The 24006-nt window shown below is 32.3% G+C and overlaps 2 protein-coding genes across 2 annotated transcripts; both read left to right on the top strand.

The window, feature by feature from the left end:
- The first annotated feature begins 509 nt into the window (after nucleotides 1–509).
- On the top strand, nucleotides 510–2203 carry LOC111274316 (putative pectinesterase 63). Its single transcript, XM_022858893.2, has 4 exons — nucleotides 510–1229; nucleotides 1330–1536; nucleotides 1631–1872; nucleotides 1965–2203. Exons 1-4 carry the CDS (start codon nucleotides 732–734, stop codon nucleotides 2122–2124), a joined length of 1107 nt encoding a protein of 368 aa, XP_022714628.2. The 5' UTR covers nucleotides 510–731; the 3' UTR covers nucleotides 2125–2203.
- An 18413-nt stretch (nucleotides 2204–20616) lies between these two features.
- Nucleotides 20617–23154, top strand: LOC111274318 (putative pectinesterase 63). The gene is made up of 6 exons (XM_022858894.2): nucleotides 20617–21243; nucleotides 21348–21554; nucleotides 21649–21890; nucleotides 21983–22088; nucleotides 22703–22837; nucleotides 23044–23154. Exons 1-6 carry the CDS (start codon nucleotides 20626–20628, stop codon nucleotides 23152–23154), a joined length of 1419 nt encoding a protein of 472 aa, XP_022714629.2. The 5' UTR covers nucleotides 20617–20625.
- Nucleotides 23155–24006: the final 852 nt, after the last annotated feature.

Below are 24006 nucleotides of genomic sequence, written 5' to 3' on the forward strand. Positions count from 1 at the left end.
GCTAGCCTTTTCTCCTGTATCTAAAATTTGCCACTCTTTTTTATAGTTTAGTATATTCAAACTCTAGTTGAAAAGCTTAATATTAGACTTAATAATTTTAAATAAAACAAATAATATGATAAAAAAGCAATATGAAAAAAAATATGAAATAGAAATAATTTAAAATTTTAATAAAAATTATATGTAAATTTAACAAAAACAAAAAATATATATTTTATGTTAGATGTATCAATACGAATCATGACATAATTTTTATATTTTATAAATATTTAACATAAAATATACAAATATGTAAGATATTAAGTGTGATAAACTTTATTTTAAAAATTAAAGAATCTTGTGTGGCGATATGTAATTAAAGAGTATAAATATATAATTTTATTAACAATACTTTCTCATAAAATTTTAACTCTAAAAAATTCACAATTACTTTCTAAAGGTTTTTTTTTACCATTGTGTCTAAAGTCTTTTGATATCATTTCGCACCATGAAAAAAAATACTATTGAAATTCAACAAATAATCTCTATTAAGTTAGCAAACTCATTAATGACTTTAACGGAAATGGTGGGTTTGCATTTGGTATCAACCTTTAAGCAGAAACCACAAAAGAATGGCAAAGCGAGGAACCCTCCAAATGTCATATTTACATTCTCTTCGGGACCAATTGCCTTATAAATTGGTGCGCTTTCAGGTCCCGAAACTCAACCACAAACTTAAACAACATTAAAAAATGACAGGAAAAAGAATCGTAAACATTGAAGTTCGTGCAGCAATCTGCACCATTATTCTCCTTGCCCCAGTTGTTCTCTCGCAGAATTCACCACAGATACCAGCTGATAAATCCCAAGTGAACGCTTGGTTTAACGCCAACGTCAAGCCTGCCTCAGCGAGGGCTGGCACCCTAGACCCAGCCCTTGTTCAAGCTGAGGCTGAACCTCATGTCATAAAGGTGAGAAAAGATGGCAGTGGAGATTTCGACACCATAACCAAAGCCATTGCGAGCGTTCCATCTGGGAACACCAAACGTGTGATTATATCTATTGGAGCTGGATCTTATCGCGAGAAAATCACAATTGAGCGAACTAAGCCATTCATTACATTTTACGGTGATCCCAAAAACATGCCAAATTTGACATTTGACGGTACGGCAAGGCAGTATGGAACCTTAGACAGCGCCACACTTATTGTTGAGTCTGATTACTTTGTGGCTGCAAATATCGTTATACTGGTAAACGTTAAACATCTCTCATTGCATATATAGTTTATTTTCTATCTTGTGATGAAGTTTTCTTAATTTATTATATATATATATATTTCTTGGCATATAGAATACTGCTCCGAGGCCAGACGGGAAAATGGTGGGAGCACAAGCGGTTTCCCTGAGAATCTCCGGGGACAAGGCGGCTTTCTATAACTGCAAGCTCATTGGTTTCCAGGATACTTTGTGTGATGACAGGGGCAACCATTTTTTCAAGGATTGCCACATTCGAGGCACTGTTGATTTCATTTTTGGAAGCGGAAAATCTTTGTATCTGGTATGGAAGATCAACACATGCAAATTTTACCTGCTAATATGAAATATGATACCATATTTTGACTGGAAAGTTTCGGATGAAAACTTGGATGCAGGGCACGGAATTATACGTGGAGGGGGATACGGGACTTACAGTAATTACAGCACAAGCGAGGGAAAGTGCATCGGAGAACACTGGTTATTCCTTTGTACATTGCAGTGTTACTGGAACAGGAAACGGCACATATCTGGGCAGGGCCTGGAAGACCAGTCCTAAAGTTGTGTTTGCCTATACTGACATGAGCAGTGTCGTCCATCCTGCTGGATGGTCTTTTAATTTTAAACCAGAGCGAGCCAAGTAATCTAAATTAATCTTCATAATTTTCAAATCCTTTATATTTTTGGTACACTAAGATAAGCTAAGAATCGTTATTTTGGCTTATTTTACAGAACTGTTTTCTATGGAGAATTCAAGTGCACGGGACAAGGTGCAGCTCCCGGTGGGCGAGCGCCATTCACCAAGCAGCTAACTGAGGCAGAAGCCAAACCTTTCCTGGTTCTTGATTATGTTGGTGGCACCAAATGGTTGCTTCCTCCTCCGAAGCTCTAAATATCAATTGCCTGTTAATCACGGATTTAAATTACAATAGTGGTCACATTTTTTGTTATATTATGTTAATCGCTTTTTCATATATAATGGAAATCATTATTGTCATTGTAATCATTATTATCATGAATTTTATTTAATTTTACTTAATTTATTATAAAATATTAAAATTATAATTATATTTATAATTTTAAAACTCTTATTTTTATGATTTTTATAATAATTTACAACACTTTATGTTTTCTGTTTTCTTAAAAAAAATTATTCATAATTTTATTTAGATTATAATAAAGCATTCATATTCGGTTTAGTAGCAAATCTTTTTTTGAGCCAAGTTCATATTTAATATTAACTCTAAACAAATCAAATACTAACAAAATATAATATGTTAAGTGCCAAGCATCTATATTTAACAATATTACAAACTTAAAAATATAATGATTTTAAATTCTATCAACTACAATTGTTGAGATATACTTCAAAATTTACCACGTGGTAGAATGATGAGGATGATCAAATTCTCTATCTTCCCTTTGAGAGTCAAATGTGGCTTTTGTTCTTTATACATTTGAGATAGAGGATATATTAGAGAATGATACATTTGTGGTGGGGGATACATTTGTGGTAGATGATACATTAGAGATGGAAGATACATTTGTGGTGGATAATAACCATGTGAAAATAGATAACCATAAGGAGGTTGAAAATTAGGTGGTTCTAGGATAATAATGTTCTTGAATACTAGCAAATGATTCACTATACTCAAAGTTACTAGATTTGATCTCCTACTTGAAAATGAATAACCTCTAGAAATATCGTAATGGCGCTTATTGGCTTTTTCTTTTGATCGAGTTGTATATGCACTTTTATCCCCACTAAATTCAACAGATAGATTTATTTTGTATTCTGTCATGTTAGTGGAGCTGTGGAGTGCCATTCACTAAGCAGCTAATTGAGGCAGAAGCCAAACCTTTCCTTTTTCTTGACTATATAGATGGCACCAAATGGTTGCTTCCTCTTTCTAAGCTCTAAATCAATTGCCTATTAATCAAGAGCCATATAAATGGTCTAGTATATCTTATGAATTAATAGGACTACAACTTTGTTTCAAAAATCAATTAATAGTGCCTATGAATTGAATAATACATCGTTATAATTCTTTTGTTCTATTCATTCTTTTTTCTATTTGTTTGTACCGAGCTCCAATGTGGGGTATTCCTGAAAGGACAAAAAACTAGAAGAGAGCTGTTAGATTTAAAGGTAGCTAGTGTTCCTTATGTTTGTACTCTGATGCATAAGATAGAAGTCAGGATGAAAAAGGTCGAAATGAGAGAAAGATAAAAGATCAAGGCAAAATGAAACCTGGGATGATAATGCCTGAATGCTTATATTTATAAATGAGAGGTAGTGGGCTAATGGGGGACAATAATGATGTGACCAAATTGATGTGGCACTGAGTGTGTCAGACCAATTTAATATGTTAGGTTGGCACAAATGTTCAAAATGCCCTTGGCTGTCTACTAGGGCCCTCTAATGTAGGTAAATGCCATATATATATATATATATCTTTTAGACCACTAAATACCCCTAACATTCTATCTTCCACCAAGTAGTCTGAATATCAGATTGTTGGGTGTGCAATTAGTTCATTTCGCATAGGTCAGCTAGCTTAAAAAAGGTCATAAGAAATCTAATCTCTTATAGCCAAGATCGACACAGAGGTCAGCAATAAAAGACAATTCACCTTTTACTAGGGCCCGAGGTGATGCTATGTGGGCTGAGCTAGTGTGAGTCCAATTTTGCACGTGTGCTTTGGATTAAGTGCATGGTTGATTTCAAAGTTGTCAAAGTGTCATTTATCCAAAATGATTCGAGATTAGGATAGGAGCTCATATGGTCAATGTGGGATTTAGACTTTTTTTAGAAGTTTGAATTTGAGTCCTTGTTTTGAATTCTGGTGATGAATCGATCGTCAATTTACTAAACTAGTTCGACTTAGGGAGTCATTCGATCTGATCGAGCCTAGCGGTTGAGGTCGCATTAAAAAAGAGAGAGATAGTTTAGGTGGCAAAATTCAAAGTGAGAAAGATGAAAAAATGTTTTCCAACGGTCTTTAACACATGGCGCAATTTGCGCCATTTATCTGATCCAAGACTCGACTGTGTAAAGGGCTATTAAGGCCATCATTTTCCACCTTTTTACTTTCTTTCTCTCTATCTAATCTAAAATTTTCAACCTCAAAAACGTTTCTTCTTTCCAACCTTACTATTCTTTTTCTTTTATTCGTTCTTTTTATTTTCTCTCTTCATCATGTCTTTTAGTTTTACTTCTAAGAAGGTTGAGAGTTTCAAGATAAAGCTTAGGGGGCCAACTCAGCAACACGACTATGACTTAGTCCCACCAGCCATTGAAGGTCGGGGTTATCACAAGATGGCTTACTGGCTCAACCTCATGTCCAAGAAAATAAGGAGAGAGATAGTTTGGGTGGAAAAATTCAGAGTGAGGTAGATGAAATGACACTATGCTTAGACACATGGCACAATTTGGGCCATTCATCTAATCTAATATGTGACTATATAAAAGGCTATTGGGGCCTTCATTTTTTACCTTTCTGCTTTCTTACTCTCCATCTAATCTAAAATTTTTAACCTCAAAAGCTTTTTTTCTTTTCAACCTTACCATTATCTTCCTTCCACCTGTCCTTTATGTTTTTCTCAGTACATTCTTGTAGACACCTGATTTTGTTCGAAAATATTTTTTTAAAATTAGGCTTTAAATGTAATTGAGAGATTTTTGTGATTAAATTCCAGAATCAATTGGCATTAAAAATGATGTGGAGAGATTATCGAGATTTAATTCCATAATCAATTCACATTAAAATGATAGGGAGAGATTTTTGGGATTTGATTTCAAAATCAATTCTCATTAAAAAAAAAATCAAATAAAATCATAAATTTAAGGGGAATTGATTGAGCATGAATTCTTATATAAATCTGTGATGAAAGTAAATGGGAAACATTCAGAAAAAAAGATTATGCAAAAACTCTTAAGAGAAAAGAGAGAAATTTGTTTAACAACCAAGAGGTTTTAGGTTCTAAGTTTTGTTTGTTTAGATTTTCTAGAATTGGGATTTGGTGTTTTTGGTTTTGAATTTCTGTAGGGTTTTACGTTCTAGGGATTTCTGAGTTTAGTTTTCTAGACAATTTGTTAGGTTTCTGAAAATTTTGTTGACTTTTGGGATTTATTTGTCCATTTTTGAAAATCGATTAGAGAGAAGACAGATGAATAACCATTTTAGAAAGATAGGCATACTTAAACACTTCTGAATAAAAAGCCTAAAATTTGAGGCACCCAGATTTGTGTAACCTTGTATATGCAAACCTGATTGTAGGTATTCTTTTTCCCTTTTCCACTCCATTTTCTATTTTGATTTTATTTTTCTTATTTTATTTATTTTATTTATTTATTTTTATTTACTATTGCTATTTTTTATTTTAAATTGAAAAATATATTACTTATTATTATGATTTTTTTCTTTGTACTTATTTATGAAAAAAATAAAAAAATCTTTTCAAATAAATTCATGAATCTCACCAAACTATTAGAAAATTTTCATAAATTTAAATTTTATGAAATCCAACAAACCATTGAGAAATTCTATAAATAAAGTTCAAAATGATAAAAAAATAATTTTAATCCTCCAAACTATTGGAGAATTGCTTCCTAAATTAAGTCTTACCAAACTATTAGGAAATTTAACGAATTTTCTCACAAAAATAAAATTTTATAAATGTTTTTCAAATAAAATCTCACTAAACTATTAAGAGATCTGTCTCAAAGTAAGTCCTACCAAAGTATTGGTAAACTTTACTAATTTTCTTGAATAAAATACTATAATGAATCTGACGATGGAGCCTCTTCAAGGTGGGATAATAGTCTTCATGAATACTCTTGAGGTGAGAGAATTATCTTAAATTGCTACCAACCTATTGGGACAATTTTAAGACTAATTTTCAATATTTAATATTTTGGTAAAAACATAAACATTTTAAGGCTTGGATAATCTAGAATCAAACTGGTACCATTCTTTGAATGGGTATCGTGGGGGTGCTATAGCCTTTTCCAGGTGTAACCGCACTCCTAAACTTAAACTTTGATTTTCTAGATCAAAATCTAATATTTCATGATACTTAAGTCAATTTTGGGAGTCCTCTTTAAAGAAAACAGATTCAATCAGGTGGCCAATCACACCTAAACAAAAAAGATTGGTAGTAACTCCTCTAATCCATGTCTAGTGATAGGTCCATGGATCTATATGTTATGACAGTTTGGCGACTCCATTGGGGACATTGAGAGTTAGGCCAGTAAATGATTTCTTGTTATCCAAGCCTTACTTAATGAATTTGAGATTATTTTTTTCTTTCCTATTTTTTTATTTTCATTGTTTTTAGTTTGTTTAGTTATTCACCTGTATATATTTGTCATTCATTTGTATGTGCATAACATAAGCTCTCCACTTGAGCTCTACCTTTAGGAAGGAGTGAAGTACTTATGTCATCGTGAGATTTCATGCCTTTGTATGGACCTGTAAAATACTTTCACTCAAATTGAATCCTTTTCGCTTGTAGCCTATGATAGGCGAGGATTGGGGTGCCTTACTAGTCTGTAATGGACTATGATGTAAGAAACAAATTGGAAACCTTTTAGAGGTAATCCAAACCACATATAATTAACTTCAAGAGCCTAACCATAGATAGAGCATGTCCTTCCACCCTTTATAATTAACCCAAATCTAAGGTCATGTTTCTATTTTACTTGCTTTATAGTGGTTGTTTTTTATTTTTTTATTGAGGTGACTAACTGATTTTTTTGTCTTCTTTTTATTTTTTTCTTAATGTGCATATTCATAAATATACATGCAGATTGCATATTATGCTTACTAATCTTTTTTATTGTGTATACATGCATTCATACATCACTGTATTTAGTTTCATGCATAATATAAAGGTTCCACAAACATCATTTTAAATTTGCACATTGTGAGAAATTAAGGTTCAAAGATAGCCCAACACCAGTACTATACTCTAGCTAGAGCTAAGAAAATGGAGCAAGATAATGCAAGTCATCTCAAAACGATAGAAAAGGTCGAGGTGATACTTGAAGAGAAATTAAGCAAGATTCTGAAAGCTCTAGAAAAAATAAACAGAGGGAAAACAGTAGAAAAAGATATCACACGAAGATACTGAGCCACTATATCCTTAAGGTTTCACCCTGCATCAGGCCGAAACCATTCCTAAGTTTTAGCAACAATAAATGATGATCCCAAATTACAATCAAAGGAATGTTTAGAGCCATATCAATCTTGTCTTCACTACAAAAACAGATGAGCTCATCCAAATTCCCAAAGTGGATGAAACTAAAGAGAAAGTGAAGTTACAGATGGCTGCGTCCTTGAAAGACTCTAATATCAATTAAGCTATGAGGACGATAGAAAAAAAGATTATGGACTATAGAAGGCATTGATTTCTATGGATCTATGGATGCTACCAACCTTTTTCTAGTTTCAGATGTTGTAATTCCTCTTAAATTCAAGGTACCAAAATTTAAGAAATACGACAGTACTAAGTGCCCTGTTACACACATCATAATGTACTGTCGTAAGATGGTAGCATGTGTCAGCAATAAGAAGTTGCTAATGCATGTGTTCCGAGATAGCTTAACCAGGTCTGCTGTAAGATAGTATGTCCGTATTAAGTCATGAAAGGATTTGACTCAATCTTTCATCAACCAATACCACCATAAACACGGCTCCTAATTGCCTTTTGTTAGAAGGTATGGAGAAGAAAATATTTGAATCATTCAAAGAGTATGCCCAAAAATAGCGAGATGTCGTTGCCAGGTACAACCTCGCCTGACAAAAAAAATGATAGTATTATTTATAAGCACTCTAAAGTCACCATAGTACAAGAAAATGATAGGGAACATGTTTAAGAATTTTGTCAATATGGTGATTTTAGGAGAGATCATTGAAAATGCAATCAAGAGTGAAAAATTGGAAGAATGAGAGTCTTTTGTTGTTAAAAAGATGCTTAAGAAAAAAGAAAGTGAGACCCAAGTTATGAGTTTCAACAGACAGCAACCCAAAAACTACCCTCAGCCAATCTATCCCACATATCATTTTTCTACAAGTCATGCTTCTGTTATACTCTACTAGTCAACTCTATGACCTAACAAGTGGTGTGTGAGAATCACAGAATTGGGAAAAGTCTACATTTGACCCTATTCTTATAAACTACACATATTTGTACCAAGAGCTTTACATGAACCATTTGATTCTTTCTATTTTTGCAAAACAACCTGAACCTCCCTATCCTAAATGGTATGACTTTATCGCTCACTGTGACTACCATTTTAGTGTGATGGGCCATTCCACTAAAAATTGTATCACTTTGAAACATATGGTGCAAAGTCTAATCAAAGTGGGACTGATAAATTTTGATGCTAGAAGAATCACGGTGTCTAATGTTAGTGAAAATCCATTGCCCAATCATCCAAGGTTATAATTTTTGAGAGGTTGATTGGAATTGCTTATCATCTTAGACATCTTGAGAATATGAATCTTTTTTTATGTACTTGAATTTCATTTTATTTTTCATCATTTTAATAAAATGATAGATTTGATGCATTTTCATGACATTCTTTTTTCATGTGAAACACTATTATTTATTTTTACCTTCTTATACCTTTTTCTATATCTATTCTTTGATTTTGAAAAATGAATGATTAGACAGTCGTGACAATAATTCAAGACTCGATTTTGAAAACCTCATTCGATGATCTGATTAATAGATGAAAATTATTGATTCATTGGGACTATTAAATAAAAGGACAAATTTGGAAAATTTTTTTTAAAATGATGCAATACATGATCTTTGTAATTTTTCACATGTCTGCTCTTAGTAAGTGAATGTTCTTCATTGAGAGTATTTATGTTCGAAATGAGAAATGATCATCTTTCTTCTATTCTTAAAAAGAAAAATAAAATCATTATTTGATACCCCATTTGAGCCTATTGAAATTTTTTTTTAAGAAACTATAATCAAGGATCACCCTTATACTGCGGGCAAAGTTTGAGAAGCTTGCTTATCCTTAGTGATTTCAGGGGCAAAGCTTATGGTGCTTAAGTTTTTCTTGAAAAATGATGAAAACAAAAGAAAAAAAAAAGAAAATTAAAAAAATAAAGAAGAAATTAATGGGGTAAAATATCAAAGTGCTCCATATGAAGAAATGATCTTTGGTTTGATTACCCTACAAATACAATTTGGGCCTATTTTATTCATTTCTTTGGTAATTTTACCTTAGCCTACATTACATCCCTTAAAAGTCCGTTTTGATCGAACGTAAATACCTGATTTGAAGAATCATAAATTGAATTGGAGTGGGTGTGCCATTGGATTGTTTGAAGCTTTGATCAAAGTGTCATTGATGAATAAAAGGGAAAGAAAAATGAAAAAAAATGAGAAAAAAGGTGTGCAAAAAAAAGCAAACAAAAAAAGGCAAAAAAAAAAAAAATTACAAAAGAAAGAGATAGCAAAAAAGAAAAAATAAAAAGAGAAGGAAAAAAGAAGGCTTAGATCGAAAATCCGAAAGGGCGATTTAAGTAAAGATGAAAACTTGAAAACACAACTCTGTATGAAAGTCCCAGGAATGATGATAATATTAATAGAGTCACGTTTTTGAATGAGAATTCTGAGTTTGAGTTTAAAATTATCTGAGCAATCCTTATTTTAGATGTTAATGTCCTATTTGAATAAATCATAGCATTTTATCCTTGTTCACCCTTGAGTTGTTCTTGGCCTTACTTTTTGTTCTTTCAATAATAAAAGCTCATTTTTCTTATCCTTCACCAAATAAGCATTCCCTAAATAAATCAAGGAAATGTAACATGTTTGTCACTGATTTGAATGATGGTAAATAAATGAATGACATTTTTGATAAAAAGTTTTTCTTTCTTTTGAAAGAAACCCAAGATAAGATAAATGAAATAAACATGAGAAAATGATTTACGATGGGGTAAATTAGGTGACCTTGTGATGAACCTAGTGATAAATTGGTTGACACGACTTGTGAATTGTGACCAAATGCGAAAAATGACATAGATCAGCTAACAAAACTTGCTTTGAAATTATTAATATTGAAAAGCTAAGAAAGACTGGTAAAGTCTTGAAAACTTGGTCACCACAATTGAAATTTCATGACATTAGATAGGACATGCATTTGCCTTGTTGCAATGTCATCATCATTCATTTTTGATCTCAGTTCAGTGCAAATCATTTTTTTGACTCAAAGTTTCATCACTATCAATCATCTTCGACCTTGACTCAAACCTAGTCACTTTATTTTTTGACTTGCGATTTCATCCCGATCAGTCATTTTTGACCTTGACTCGATCTTGTTAGCTTTATTTTCCTAACTTGTGACATCATCTTGGTCATTCATCTTTGACCTCAATTCGATCCTGATCATTTTTAGACTTATGACATTGTCTCGATCATTCGATCTTAGCTTAGTCCAGATCATTTTTTTGACTTGCGGCATCATCTCGATCATTCATCTTCGATCTTAACTCGATCTTGGTTGCTTTTAGACTCAAGGTATCATCCCGATCATTCGATCTTAACTTAGTCTAGATCATTTTTTTGACTCACTGCATAATTTTGATCATTCATCTATGACCTCGACCCGATCCTGGCCATTTTCAATTTAGCGACATCATCCTGGCCATTCATATACGACCTTGACTCGATCTTGATTGCTTTTAGACTTACGACATCATCTCAGTCATCCTATCTTGGCTCGATCCAGATCATTTTTTTAACTCGTAATATCATCTCGGTTATTCATCTATGACCTCGACTCAGTCTTGGTCGCTTCCAAACTCATAATATTGTCTCAATTATTCGATCTCGGTTCGATCTAGATCCCCTTTTTTTACCTTTATGAAACTTGGAATCTTGTGAATTTAAAAGTCCTGGTGAACCTAGAATCTTTGTGAATCTAAAACCTTTACAAAACTTGAAATGTTACGAATATTTTTTTTTGCAAATCTGAAAGTCCTTGCAAACCTGAAATCTTTGCAAATCTAGAACCTTTTCGAAACTTGAAATCTTGCGAATCTTTCATTCTTGTGAATTTGAAAACCTTTGCAAATCTTGAATCTTTGCAATTTTATTAAACTTGGAATATTAGGATCTTTCAACTTTTATAGTGGAACCTCATAAATTTTTGAATGTCCAAATTACGAATTTTTGGATTTAAAGTTGAAATTGTGAACTTTATTTTTTTAACCTGCAGTTCAATCCCAGTCACTCATTTCTCAGCTCAGTCCAAATCATTTCTTATTTTATAGTTTAGTCTCGATTATTTTGGCATACTTTGATCACTTTTTAAATCTCGGCTTTAAAACCCAAACAAAATGGATGTCTTTTATCTTTATGCAATTCATATTCCATAGAAAATGCATAAAAAAGGGCAGCTATAGATACTCTATTTTATCTAGGAATATTTTTTTTGGAATTAGGCTTCAATCCTAATTGAGAGATTTTTAGGATTTAATTCCAGAATCAATTGGCATTAAAAATAATATGGAGAGATTGTCAGGATTTAATTCCATAATCAATTCACATTAAAATGATAGGGAAAGATTTTTGAGATTTGATTTCGGAATCAATTCTCATTAAAACAGAAATAAAATAAAATCATAGATTTAAGGGCAATTGATTGAGCATGAATTCCTATATAAATCTGTGATAAAAGGAAATGAGGCATTCAGAAAAAAAGATTATGTAGAAACACTTGAGAGAAAATAGAAAAATTTATTTAGCGACCAAGAGGTTTTAGGTTTGAGGTTTGGTTTGTTTAGATTTTCTAGAATTGGGATTTGGTGTTTTTGGGTTTGAATTTCTATAGGGTTTTGCTTTCTAGGGATTTCTGGGTTTGGTTTTCTAAACAAATTGTTTGGTTTTTGGAAATTTTCTATCGACTTTTGGGATTTATTCATCTATTTTTTGAAATCAATTAGAGAGAAGATAGAAGAATAACCATTTTAGAAAGAGATGCATACTCAAACACTTCTGAATAAAAAGCCTGAAATTTGAGGGACCTAGATTTGTGTGTTTTATCATGCACAATCCGACCCAATCCTAGGTATTCTTTTTCCCCTTTCCATTCCATTTTCTGTTTTGATTTTATTTTTCTTATTTTTATTTACTCTTGCTATTTTTTATTTTAAATTGAAAAAATATATTACATATTATTATAATTTTTTTCTTTGTACTTATTTACAAAAAAAAAAAATAAAAAATTTTTTAAAATAAATTCATGAATTCCACCAAGCTATTGGGGAATTTTCATAAATTTAAATTTTATGGAATCCACCAAATTATTGGGAAATTCCATAAATAAATTTCAAAAAGATAAAAAATAATTTTTATCCTCCAAATGATTGGAAGATTGTTTCCTAAATTAAGTCTCACCAAACTATTGAGAGATTTAATGAATTTTCTCACAAAAATAAAATTTTATGAATATCTTTCAAATAAAATCTCATCAAACTATTGAGAGATTTGCCTCAAAGTAAATCCTATCAAACTATTAGGAGACTTTATTAATTTTCTTGAATAAAATACTATAATAAATCCGATGACAGAACCTTTTCAGGGTAAAAACATAGTCTCTATGAATACTCCTGAGGTGAGAAAATTATCTTAAATTGCTACTAAACTGTTGGGATAATTTTAAGATTAATTTTCAATATATAATATTTTGGTAAAAGCTTAAACATTTTAAGGCTTAGATAATCTGAAATTAAACTGGTACTATCCTTTGGATGGGAACTGTGGGAGTGCTATAACCTTTCACATATGTAACTACACTTTTGAACCTAAACTCTAGTTTCGTTAATCAAAATTTACTATTTAAAGATACCTAAGTCAATCTTGGGACTCCTCTTTAAATAGGACAGATTCAATCAAGTGACTAATCACACCTAAATAAAAAAAAATTGGTGGCGACTCTTCTATTCCATGTCTAGGGATAGGTCTATGGATCTATACGTTATGACAATTCTCTTTTCATCATGTCTTTTAGTTTTACTTTTAGAAAGGTCGAGAGTTTTAGGATAGAGATTAAGGGAGTCAGCTCGAGTAAGACAATGATGACCTAGTCCCACTAGTTATTGGAGGCCGATGCTATCATAAGATGGCCAACTGGTTTAACCTCATGTATAAGAAAAGGCAACAATAAAATGATTAGAGTGCTCAAGTAAAAAAAGAACAGGTCTTGAGTATGGAAAAACTATGTGCTTAGATCGATTTTGATTTGAAAAATCCATATCATTTCCTTGTCTCTCATATCAGTCCGTCTTTTATGGTCGACCTTTTCTCATCTTTGGTTATTCCCTTTTTTGGGGTCTAGTATCATGAACTTTCTTTTTCTTCTGCTCTCTCACCCATAAAATGCTCATGTTGTCTCTTCTATTCCTTTTTGGTCAACTTTTGTTAACATCACCTTTTCTTTTGAATGGTCTCTTATTCTCTTATCTTCCTTTAAAGTCATGATGTTTTTAGTGATTGCTCCATATCAGAATCCTATTCTTACTCAGGACTTTGAGTCTTCTGGTAGTGAAGACTTTGAAGATGAAAAATGTTTCGAAGAGGAACAGCAGGAGAAGGTGCCCTTGCTAGGGAAAATGGTGACAAAAAAAAGAGTTCTTAGGAATAGGACAAATTGGTTGAGGTTATTGTATATATTTTTTATGACCTTGATATGATCTCTAAGGATGTGATGATAGAACTAAAAGGCATGGCCAATCCCAAGTACTACCCCAATAAATGTTCAGCTCATCACGTTTATGCTCTGGTAATGAATTTTTGTTTTCTCAAATAGAGGTATAGCATATTAATACCAAACTTCTCAAAACGGGTCACTGATAAGCTAGAGCCTTATTGGCTCTGGGTATGTTGGGATTCATTTATGGTTGGTCTAAGATTTCCACTTTATTATTTATTTGTTTTAATTTTTAGTTCTTATAATTTAGTTATCACTCAGCTCACTCTTAACTTTATAAAGTACATAGTAAGTTTTATTATTTTTTATCAACATTTAGGTATTCTTCTTGATATCTCTTTATTCAAAAAAAATTTCTATTAAAAAGCATCCTAGTGATAAGAGGTGGTACTCGATCTAATAAGAAGTTGTTTGCTGATTGGCTGAGCTCTATCAAAAACTAGAAACTACTTTTCCTTTATCTCTAAAAACAAAAATAAAAATAAAGATGATAAGATCAAAGTTGAGGTCGAGGTCGATATCAAGGCTTAAGAGATAATAAATAAGCTTGGCAATTTTGTAGTCTTGTCTGTTGCTCTTTTCATCATAGACTTATCAAATCGAGACAAAATGATGGACTACATTCGTAAGGGGAGCTTGTCATAGATGCTTATGAGCTGACCTTCCCCGAAATAATAAATTAGATAAAGTACTGAGGTAGGTGTAAGGTAACCTTATAGGATCTTTATTTTGTCTAATTTTTTATCAAACTTTTAGCTCAGTTTTATAGAGATGTCTTTCAACAAAGACTTTAACTTCTCCCTCTTTCAACATGAGTCCAAGCCTAAAAAGCTTTTAACTAAGAAAATTTAGCTCAATTGCCCCTCTTTCGAGGGGAATAAAGTCACCAACCTCACAATGGGTAAGCCACTCAACACTCTTTTACCACTAAGAAACATAAGACCATTGTACACCGATAGTTTTCATCGATAGTTCCCCTTTTTACGAAGAAGCTAAGGATTAAGGCCTTTTCATTCACCCTAGAGAATCTAGAGTCTAAGGTGTAAAGGTCTAGTTGGAAGAAGGTCTATATGAGTCTAGAGTACATTCTAGTTGACAATCCTATTAAGAGCTCTGATGTGGCTAGAAGGTTCTGTAAGGTCGTGGTTTCTCCCAACGGTGAGTATTGCTTAACTTTAGCACAACCCTTTCATTATTCTATTTTTTTTGCTAAGTTCAAGATTGTCCTATACATTCTATCAAAAACTCATTTTTGTACTAGTGGACAACATTGGCCAAGCCTTTCAACACCTCATCTAGTTATGGCCCACCTAAAGCCAAGAGGGATATGACTATCATGAACGAGGAATACTAAAAAATCTCAGACCCTTTAAGTAGCTTAAGGTCTAGCTTCAAAAAGTCTCATAAAAAAATTGAGTAAAAAAAAAAAACTGATGAGCTAATAGCCAAGCTGGAAAATGTCTACATCAAAAAGGCCTCAGTAAAATCTATGAGGGAATAGGTTGAGTTGAAACTTAGTGATACTCAAGTTGAGATAGTTAGCTGAGGTCCAAGCTTGAACCTAGAGATAAGGAGAAAGAAAAATCGAAAAAGAAAGTCACTAAAAGGATTTAAGCCTCTGGTGAATTCTTTAACCTCTTGGTGAAGTTCTCCAAAAAGAATATTTTTGGTGTCTTTAAGTTGACAAAGGATGAGATGCAATTCAAATTTATCGACCTCAACCTTGATCTTTCTGATATTAACCTGAATAATATCAAATCAAGGCTTCCTCTAAATCAGTCAGACGAAAAAAAGAAAAAGAGAGAGGGAGAAGATAAAGATGTTGTATTGGACGGTAAGCTCAAGGCTGCTATATGCACTAAGCTGAGGAGGAAAAAGCCTTATCGCTAGTGCTGCTACTGGGGATGCTAATACTACTGCCACTACTACTGATGTTTAGGGCTTCTTTTTTTTGTTAACTTTTGTAAATTTTTGTTCAAGTATGAGGTCAAATTTTTGTTATGACCTTGAAGACAAATCATTGTAAAAAATTTCTATCAATGATAATTTTTTTTTATATTGATCTGATTATGAAATGAAGAATTTATAATATTTTGTTTCAAAAGTTTTAGTTCAATTTTATTTAATTTAAATTTTCTAAGTTTAAACTTGAATAGCCGCTTCCAATATGGCCTTACAACTTAAGTACTGTGAAATTAACTAGTATAATTTAGAATAATTGATTTAATTAAAGTAATTCAAAGTTTTAGCCCAGCTTAGAATTCATTTGGAGTCTAAGGTCGGGTTCCATTTGGTATGTTTATTCCTAGGTCCAAGGATTACGATGAATGTTATCATGTTTTAGCTTTAAGTTTTAGGTTAAACATATCAGGTTAGAAACATTGTTTTTGGGCAAATCAATGAATAAGATCATCATAACTTTATTGACTTTTGGAATACAAGTATGAGCTCGATTTAATCCAAGCTACTAATAATATATTTTTAATACATTTGTGTTTCATGTTTTTGGTAAGCAACTGCCTTTCATATCCTGTAATCTATAAGTCACATCATGGATGATCTCTTTAACTACATATGGTCCTTTCAGGTCAGAGTTAGCTTACCACCCCAGTCATCAACTCTTGAGGCTTAAACCTTCCTAAGTACCCTATCACCCTTCTTAATGTTTTTTTGTCAGACCTTTTTATTGTAATAATTGGATACCTTTTGTTGTTAAGTTGTTATTTGTGTTAAAGACCTTAGGGCCTCTTCATTTCCTTTCTTTGACCATAACTTAACTTTCAAGCTCAAAAGATCGCTCTTGATAGGCACTACAGCTTCTGTTCCAAATGCTAGGTGAAAGGGAATTTCTATTGTGGGTATATTGGTGGTCATCTTCAGGGCCCATAGTATTTCGAGAAGGTCATTAGCCTACATTCCCTTTGCCTTATCTAATTTCTTTTTCAAAGCTTTCAATATTATCTTATTCAAGGCCTCGACTTATCCATTAGACTAAGGGTGGGTGAATGATGTAAACCTTAAGTCAATTTGGAGGTTTGAACACCATTCTTTAAACCTTGGATTTTTTGCATTGTTTGCCATTATCTATGACTATGGATTGAGGTAAGCCAAACCTGTAGACTATATTCTTTTACATAAATTTTTTGACTTGGCCTTCCATTGTAATGGCTAAGGCCTTAACTTTAAGCTATTTCGTGAAGTAGTCTACAGCTATCAAAATAAATCTAATCTTACCTGCGATCGAGGTGAATAGTCTGAAGACATCCATTCTCCACTGTGTGAAGGGCCAGGGGTTGATAATGAGAATGAGCTTAGTCAATGGAAGATGTTGAATGTGAGTGAACCTCTAGCATTTGTCACATCTTTTCACCAAATTGGCCGTATCCCTTCTGATAATGGGCCAGCAGTAGCCCTATCTAAGTACTTTATAGGCAAGCTATTTAGGTCTGAGGTGATTCCCATATATTTCTTCATGGATTTCCCTCAGTATGTAATTCGTTCTTTGTCATCCATACATCTTAGATAAGACAGGTTAAAAGATCTTTTATCCAATTTTGTATTGATCATCATGTACTGAAGAGCATTCTTTATTAATGCTTTAGCTTGGGCCTTGTCATTGGGCAACTCTTCCTTGGTTGTTATGTCTTGATCGGGGTCATCCAAGTTTTTTTTTTTGTTTAATCTATTTTACAAGTTGCTCATTTGTGCTTTTCTATATCAATTCTTCCACTAGAACTTACCCCAAACTCTCTGTCATTCTTCCTAATACTAGTTTGGAGAGGGAGTCTGCCAATGAATTTTTATCCTCGATATTTTTTTCACTTTCAAATCTTTTATACAAGTGTTTCATCTTTAACGAAGTTAATATGATACCAACCATTGAAGAATATTTAACTTTGTTAGGTCTGCACCTCAAGGCTCTAAACAAAATATATGTCAAGAAACACAAGTTAAATTTCGTAAGAATTTGGCGAGTCTCCTGGATATAAACAAAGAGATTGTAGATTCACAAACAAAGAGAAAGCAAGGGTAGATCTACTTGCCTTGAAAGTTCTTTCATGATTTTCTTGTGCAACGATCCAATAATGAGCAAGGGTTAGATGTGTTTTCCTTAGCCATATATAAAATGGTGATTTTTCCAAAGATTTTAGGTTACATTGAGATAGCAGTGATTAACTTCTTCAAATGTGTGGTAAATGGCTGCAAACCTTCACTGGTAATATTGGTAGATACTGTTAGATTGTTGAGTTATTGTCACCAGAATGGAGAGTGTTTCATAGGCTATGCACTACTATTGTATTTATGGATGAAAAGTCATTTTGTGTGTAAGAAAAGTGCATTCTTGAAGCTTTACTTTCGTAATCGAGCTACAATTAAAGAATTTTATGAAAATAAGTGGCCAGAATAGAAGTCTAAGAAAAAATTGATGACTTTCTTCCAAGGGCTTACGAGCATCGATGTAAAATGGTTAGTCCCATGAATGAATCGGGAGTTGATGTTATAATAGTGTAGAGAGGATATTACAGTTCCATTTTTGGGCATATGAGGAGCAATAAGTTATACACCATTCCTACTGAGAAGATAGTTGAGGGCAGAGTAGTTTGACATAAATTTTGTCTTTCAGATTTTTGTTATAGTGAGCCAAAGGCATTTCAGAAGATGAATGATGTTATTAAAGCCTAGAAAAGTCCTCAAATGGTGAGTCATGGATCTTGCATTGATGAGGCCACTGATGGGTACTTGGTTTGGAAAGCAAGATGAGGAAAATAAGTTATATTCACTCTTGAGGACTTTCAACAACCGATATGTGAAAAGCTTGAAGAAATACCATTAGAATTAGAGCTTGCGAAAAGGGAGTTTGAGGTAAAAAACGATAAGCTAAAGCAAGAGATCTATAAGCTTCAAGAAGAGAAGAATCAATGAAAGGATAGAGCTGAAAAACAAGAAGTCAAAGTTTGTAAAACAAAAAAGAATAACTTCAAAAATTGAAAAAGCATTTTTTAGGTAAAAATAATTTTAAAACATTTTTGAGAAAAAGTTGAAGTATTAAGTATTTTTAAACAAATAATATTTCAAAAAATATTTTGAGAAAAAGTTGAAGTATCAATTTTTTTAAACAAAAAAAATTCAAAAAATGTTTTGAGAAAAAGTTGAAGTATCAGTTCTCCTTAAATAAAAAATATTTCAAAAATATTTAAGGAAAATTTTGAAATAATCAATTTTTGCTTAAATAAAGCATTATTTTTTTCTAAAATAAAATAATAAAGGAATTTTAAAGAAAATTTTGCAATATCAGTTTTTTCTTGAAATTTAATTTTTTTAAAAATAAATATTAAATAATTCGATGACATAATCTTTGCAAGAGAAAAAGTAGTTTCCTTATATACTCTTGAAATGAGAGAATTTTATTAATTTTCTGCCAAAGTATTGTAGTTAATTAAGAACAATTTTTAATAATTAATTATATAGTAAAATTTTGTAAGGCTTAATGGATAACACAAAAGAATTGATATCATACTTTGATGAGCGTTATGAGGATGCTATAACATTTTTTATACGTAACCATATTTCTGGATCTGACTTGATTTCGTAAACTGAAATAAACTTTTTAAAATTAAATGAGTCAAACTTGATACTTTTTTATAAAAAATAAGATAAATTTAGTCAAATGACTAATAACATCTAAACAAAAAAAAATTAATGATGATTTTTAAGTTATATCTAATAATAAGTTCATAGATTTGTACTTTATGACACTTTCTACTTGGTAGTTAATGTCTCGTTAAACAAATAATATCTTTGTGCTGTATGTTTAAACTTAAAATTTTTGTGTTCATATATAATATTGAATTTTTTTATATATCCTTTTTCCAAATATTGAATTAATAATTTAAATGAGTAAATTGTGAATTAACTATTAATTATAATGAGTAAATATTTTTCTAAAGGGTTGTTTGTAAAACTAGGCTCTTACACCCTCAAACTAGGTCACATCATTTTTTTTTCGAAATTTTTTATACCTTTAAAATAAATTACTTCACACTCGTTAGTCTTTTCTTCTGTATCTAAAATTTGCCACTCTTTTTTACAGTTTAGTATATTCAAACTCTAGTTGAAAAGCTTAATGTTAGACTTAATAATTTTAAATAAAACAAATAATATGATAAAAAAAACAATATGAAAAAAATATGAAGTAGAATTAATTTAAAAATTTAATAAAAATTATATATAAATTTAACAAAAACAAAAAATATATATTTTATGTTAGATGTATCAATACTAATCATAAAATAATTTTTATATTTTATAAATATTTAACATAAAATATACAAATATGTAAGGGATTAATTGTGATAAATTTTATTTTAAAAATTAAAAACTCTGATGTCGCGATATGTGATTAGAAAGTATAAATATGTAATTTTATTGACAATACGCCCTTATAAAATTTTAACTTTAAAAAATTCACAGTTACTTTCTATAGGTTTTTTTTTTACCATTGTGTCTGAAGTCTTTTGATATCATTTCGCACCATGAAAAAAAATACTATTGAAATTCAACAAATAATCTCTATTAAGTTAGCAAACTCATTAATGACTTCAACGGAAATGGTGGGTTTGCATTTGGTATCAACCTTTAAGCAGAAACCACAAAAGAATGGCAAAGCGAGGAACCCTCCAAATGTCATATTTACATTCTCTTCGGGACCAATTGCCTTATAAATTGGTGCGCTTTCAGGTCCCAAAACTCAACCACAAACTTAAACAACATTCAAAAATGACAGGAAAAGGAATCGTAAACATTGAAATTCGTGCAGCAATCTGCACCATTATTCTCCTTGCCCCAGTTGTTCTCTCGCAGAATTCACCACAGATACCAGCTGATAAATCCCAAGTGAATGCTTGGTTTAACGCCAACATCAAGCCTGCCTCAGCGAGGGCTGGCACCCTAGACCCAGCCCTTGTTCAAGCTGAGGCTGAACCTCATGTCATAAAGGTGAGAAAAGATGGCAGTGGAGATTTCGACACCATAACCAAAGCCATTGCGAGCGTTCCATCTGGGAACACCAAACGTGTGATTATATCTATTGGAGCTGGATCTTATCGCGAGAAAATCACAGTCGAGCGAACTAAGCCATTCATTACATTTTACGGTGATCCCAAAAACATGCCAAATTTGACATTTGACGGTACGGCAAGGCAGTATGGAACCTTAGACAGCGCCACACTTATTGTTGAGTCTGATTACTTTGTGGCTGCAAATATCGTTATACTGGTAAACGTTAAACATCTCTCATTGCATATATAGTTTATTTTCTATCTTGTGATGAAGTTTTCTTAATTTATTATATATATATATATATATTTCTTGGCATATAGAATACTGCTCCGAGGCCAGACGGGAAAATGGTGGGAGCACAAGCGGTTTCCCTGAGAATCTCCGGGGACAAGGCGGCTTTCTATAACTGCAAGCTCATTGGTTTCCAGGATACTTTGTGTGATGACAGGGGCAACCATTTTTTCAAGGATTGCCACATTCGAGGCACTGTTGATTTCATTTTTGGAAGCGGAAAATCTTTGTATCTGGTATGGAAGATCAACACATGCAAATTTTACCTGCTAATATGAAATATGATACCATATTTTGACTGGAAAGTTTCGGATGAAAACTTGGATGCAGGGCACGGAATTATACGTGGAGGGGGATACGGGACTTACAGTAATTACAGCACAAGCGAGGGAAAGTGCATCGGAGAACACTGGTTATTCCTTTGTACATTGCAGCGTTACTGGAACAGGAAACGGCACATATCTGGGCAGGGCCTGGAAGACCAGTCCTAAAGTTGTGTTTGCCTATACTGACATGAGCAGTGTCGTCCATCCTGCTGGATGGTCTTTTAATTTTAAACCAGAGCGAGCCAAGTAATCTAAATTAATCTTCATAATTTTCAAATCCTTTATATTTTTGGTACACTAAGATAAGCTAAGAATCGTTATTTTGGCTTATTTTACAGAACTGTTTTCTATGGAGAATTCAAGTGCACGGGACAAGGTGCAGCTCCCGGTGGGCGAGCGCCATTCACCAAGCAGCTAACTGAGGCAGAAGCCAAACCTTTCCAGGTTCTTGATTATGTTGGTGGCACCAAATGGTTGCTTCCTCCTCCGAAGCTCTAAATATCACTTGCCTGTTAATCAGGGATTTAAATTAGAATAGTGGTCACATTTTTTGTTATATTATGTTAATCGCTTTTTCATATATAATGGAAATCATTATTGTCATTCTAATCATCATTATCGTGAATTTTATTTAATTTTACACAATTTATTATAAAATATAATAATTATAATTATATTTATAATTTAAAAACTCTTATTTTATGATTTTTAAAATAATTTATAACACTTTATGTTTTCTGTTTTTTTTTAAAAAATTATTCATAATTTTATTTAGATTATAATAAAACATTCATATTCGGTTTAGTAGCAAATCTTTATTTGAGCCAAGTTCATATTTAATATTAACTCTAAACAAATCAAATATTAACAAAATATAATATGTTAAATGCCAAGCATCTATATTTAATAATATTACAAACTTAAAAATATAATGATTTTAAATTCCATCAACTACAATTATTGAGATATACTTCAAAATTTATCACATGGTAGAATGATGAGGATGATCAAATTCTCTATCTTCCCTTTGAGAGTTAAATGTGGCCTTTGTTCTTTAGACATTTGAGATTGAGGATATATTTGAGAATGATACATTTGTGGTGGGGGATACATTTGTGGTAGAGGATAAATTAGAGATGGAAGATACATTTGTGTTGGATAATAACCATGTGGAAATAGATAACCATGAGGAGGTTGAAAATTAGGTGGTTTTGGGATAATAATGTTCTTGAATCCTAGCAAATGATTCACTATACTCAAAGTTACTAGATTTGATCTCCTACTTTAAAATGAATAACCTCAAGAAATATCGTAATTTCTTTTGATCGAGTTGTTTATGCGCTTTTATCCCCACTAAATTCAACAGATAGATCTATTTCATATTCTGTCATGTTAATAGAGCTGGGGAGTGCCATTCACTAAGCAGCTAATTGAGGCAGAAGCCAAACCTTTCCTCGTTGTTGACTATATAGATGGCACCAAATGGTTGCTTCCTCCTTCTAAGCTCTAAAGCAATTGCCTATTAATCAAGAGCCATATAAATGGTCTAGTATATCTTATGAAGTAATAGGACTACAACTTTGTTTCAAAAATCAATTAATAGTGCCTATGAATCGAATAATACATCATTATAATTCTTTTCTTCTATTCATTCTTTTTTCTATTTGTTTGTGTCGAGCTCCAATGTGGGGTATTTCTGAAAAGACAGAAAACTAGAAGAGAGCTATTAGATTTAAAGGTAGTTAGTGTTCCTTACGTTTGCACTTCGATACATAAGATAGAAGTCAGGATGAAAAAGGTCGAAATGAGAGAAAGATAAAGGATCAAGACGAAATGAAACCTGGGATGATAATACTTGAATGCCTATATTTATAAATAAGAGGTAGTGGGCCAATGGGAGACAATAATGACGTGACCAAATTGATGTGGCACTGAGTGTGTCAGACCAATTTAACATGTTAGGTTCGTACAAATGTTCAAAATGCCTTTGGCTATCTACCATAGGGCCTCTAATAGGAAAATGCCATTATATATATCTTTTAGACCACTAAATACCCCTAACATTCTATCTTCCACCAAGTAGTCTGAATATCAAATTGTTGGGTATGCAATTAGTTCATTTCGCATAGGTCAGCCAGCTTAAAAAAGGTCATAAGAAATCTAATCTCTTATAGCCAAGATCAACATAGAGGTCAGCAATAAGAGACAATTCACCTTTTACTAAGGCCCGAAGTGATGCTATGTGGGCTAACCTAGTGTAAGTTCGATCTTGTACATGTGCTTTGGATTGAGTTTATGGTTGATTTCAAAGTTGTCGAAGTGTCATTTATCCAAAATGATCTGAGATTAGGATGGGAGCTCA

This window comes from Durio zibethinus, chromosome 26 (genome assembly GCF_047325235.1).
Source record: "Durio zibethinus cultivar Kanyao isolate XHJ-2024 chromosome 26, ASM4732523v1, whole genome shotgun sequence".
NCBI classification, from domain to species: domain Eukaryota; kingdom Viridiplantae; phylum Streptophyta; class Magnoliopsida; order Malvales; family Malvaceae; genus Durio; species Durio zibethinus.

Coding starts and splice junctions, on each gene's coding strand:
- LOC111274316 (XM_022858893.2), top strand. CDS start 732: ATGACAGGAAAAAGAATCGTAAACATTGAAGTTCGTGCAGCAATCTGC. Junction 1,537..1,630: donor GCGGAAAATCTTTGTATCTG/GTATGGAAGATC, acceptor ACTTGGATGCAG/GGCACGGAATTATACGTGGA. Junction 1,873..1,964: donor TTTAAACCAGAGCGAGCCAA/GTAATCTAAATT, acceptor CTTATTTTACAG/AACTGTTTTCTATGGAGAAT.
- LOC111274318 (XM_022858894.2), top strand. CDS start 20,626: ATGGCAAAGCGAGGAACCCTCCAAATGTCATATTTACATTCTCTTCGG. Junction 22,089..22,702: donor CAGAAGCCAAACCTTTCCAG/GTTCTTGATTAT, acceptor TTTGTTCTTTAG/ACATTTGAGATTGAGGATAT. Junction 22,838..23,043: donor AAATAGATAACCATGAGGAG/GTTGAAAATTAG, acceptor TCATGTTAATAG/AGCTGGGGAGTGCCATTCAC.